This window comes from Capsicum annuum, chromosome 6 (assembly GCF_002878395.1).
Source record: "Capsicum annuum cultivar UCD-10X-F1 chromosome 6, UCD10Xv1.1, whole genome shotgun sequence".
Classification (NCBI taxonomy): domain Eukaryota; kingdom Viridiplantae; phylum Streptophyta; class Magnoliopsida; order Solanales; family Solanaceae; genus Capsicum; species Capsicum annuum.
The window spans coordinates 218,296,989-218,299,162 of NC_061116.1; the positions used below are offsets into that span (position 1 = coordinate 218,296,989).

Consider the following 2,174-nt stretch of genomic DNA (forward strand, 5'->3'; position numbering starts at 1 on the left):
TTTTTCAACTTTACAAATTAAGGAGTTTTTCTGATTTTTATTTGGTTGCATGTTGATTTTGTATGAAATTACCCTATTTTATCGTGATATTCAAGTTTTGTAGTTCGATTTTTGCCTCTTTTTTTTTCTTTCATATTCTACAAATTAGATCTTTGATTTTTTTTTTTTTGTAGTTGCTACTGTTAAATCAATATAATCAATCGTATTTGAGGAATCCAATTTTGCAGAGAATTGTTTAAAGCATCGAAACAATTCTGTTACAATGAAGAAATTGAAAGAAGTTGTGAGTTCTAGATCGAAGAACTCAGGTTCAAAAGCGGCAAGCAAAAAGAAGGTTGATGATTCCAGTCGACCACGTCTTCAGAATGTATTGATTATAAGTTGATAATATAGGTTTATACAGTGCATATGTGTTCTATCAATTCAGTTGTGCATACATTATACATTACTTTGTTTATCTGACTAATGTATGATATACGTTTTTATATACATAAAAAAGGCTGATCTTGTATTAAGTGAAATTATACATATCGAATCTATTAATTTTGTATAAGGTTACATTACAAACATATAGGTACATAATGTATGAGTTGAATATTTTTATATGTATAATATGACATTATACATTTTGGAAGTTTATATTGTAAAGTATAAGCTATAATATATAAGACATTATACATTAGTTATTTTATCTCACTAATGTATAATCTGAAATATATTTCAATATGTTATATATTGGCAGTTCTGAACATCCAAACAGCTATAAAGTCTTAATAGTGTATAAGGTGACATTATACATTCTGACAAGCTTATAGGTCATACATATTTAAGGTGAAAATGTGTATTATGACATTATACATTACTGTAGTTTATTTTTTAAGTGTATAAGTTACCCTCATACATGTCTAACGTTGAAGAGTTACGTTCTCATGCTGACAAGAACATCGTGATTATGCTGATTGGAAACAAAACCGATTTTGAAGATCAACGAGTTGTTCCCACTGAGGATGCTAAAGAATTTGCACAGAAAGAAGGATTGTTCTTCTTAGAGACATCTGCAATGGAGGCTAGAAACGTCGAGGACGCCTTCTTAACTCTTTTGACGGAGATCTTCAACATTGTGAACAAGAAGAATCTCGTCACGGGTGATGATCAAGAAAATGGTAATCCTGCTTCTTTAACTGGAAAGAAAATTCTCGTACCTGGTCCTGCACAAGTTATCCCAGAAAAGAAGGCATGTTGTGATCTTGAGATGTTTCATTTTTTTCTCAACCAGAAAAAGGGGATCTTGAGATATTGAGATTTGGAGTTTCTTTTTCATCTTTGAGTGTTGTTAGCTTTCAAAATTCATATCATAGTGATTCTCGAGAGTCTTTTTGTTTATATAAGTATGATGTTATTTTGTACTATTTTAATAAAAGGAAATGGTTATATGGTTGCTTTTTACTGGTAATATTATATTTAGTGGTTTAACTTGAGCCGAGGTTCTATTAGAAACAGACTCTCTACCTCGTAAGGTGGTAGGGGTAAGATTGTGTAAACGCCGCCCTCTTCAGATTCATGGAATTTCATTGGTTATTGTTAATGTTACATAGATCTAGTTACTTTGTGAATGCAAAGGATTGGTTTAGCTAGAAAGGGAGGACAGAACATACAAGATCTCACATATACCTAACAGAGGCCCTTTATGCAGTATGACAAAAAGGACAACAAAGACATAATAAGATCCATGCATGTGAAAGATTGTCCAAATAACTTACATTGTCTTCATTTGTGACAAAATAGTGAATACTCATTTTTCATTACAAAAAGTGTAATATATGAAGACAGTGTATGTCAACCTTACCCCTACTTTGAAGGTAGAAAGATTGTTTCCAGATAAACCGTCGACAGAAAGTGGAAACCAAATTTAGGCTCAATTGCCATAAGATGTACTTAATTCAAACCATCTTTATCTAAGCATTATCTTTGTAGATGTATTGAATAAACTTTGAGTAACCTACAACAAGCAATTACTAAAATCATAATCATGGTTAACCTATAACAAGCCTCCAAAAATTGTGATTCTTATAATAGGAGTATTCTCATGGTTGTTCTGTGTTTTCTTTAACTTCATCATCAACCAGTTCAATGAAATACAATTTCATCTGCTTTGTTAGTTGATGGCTTGATTT

At 31.3% G+C, this 2,174-nt stretch overlaps 1 protein-coding gene across 1 annotated transcript; it reads left to right on the top strand.

Moving 5' to 3' along the window:
- The first annotated feature begins 901 nt into the window (after positions 1 to 901).
- LOC107868530 (ras-related protein Rab11D-like) lies at positions 902 to 1,300 on the top strand. Its single transcript, XM_016715233.2, has one exon. The coding sequence runs from the start codon at positions 902 to 904 to the stop codon at positions 1,298 to 1,300; it is 399 nt and encodes a 132-aa protein (XP_016570719.2).
- The last annotated feature ends 874 nt before the right edge of the window (positions 1,301 to 2,174 follow it).

Excerpts from the sequence above, each read along its gene's own strand:
- LOC107868530 (XM_016715233.2), top strand. The coding sequence starts at position 902 with ATGTCTAACGTTGAAGAGTTACGTTCTCATGCTGACAAGAACATCGTG.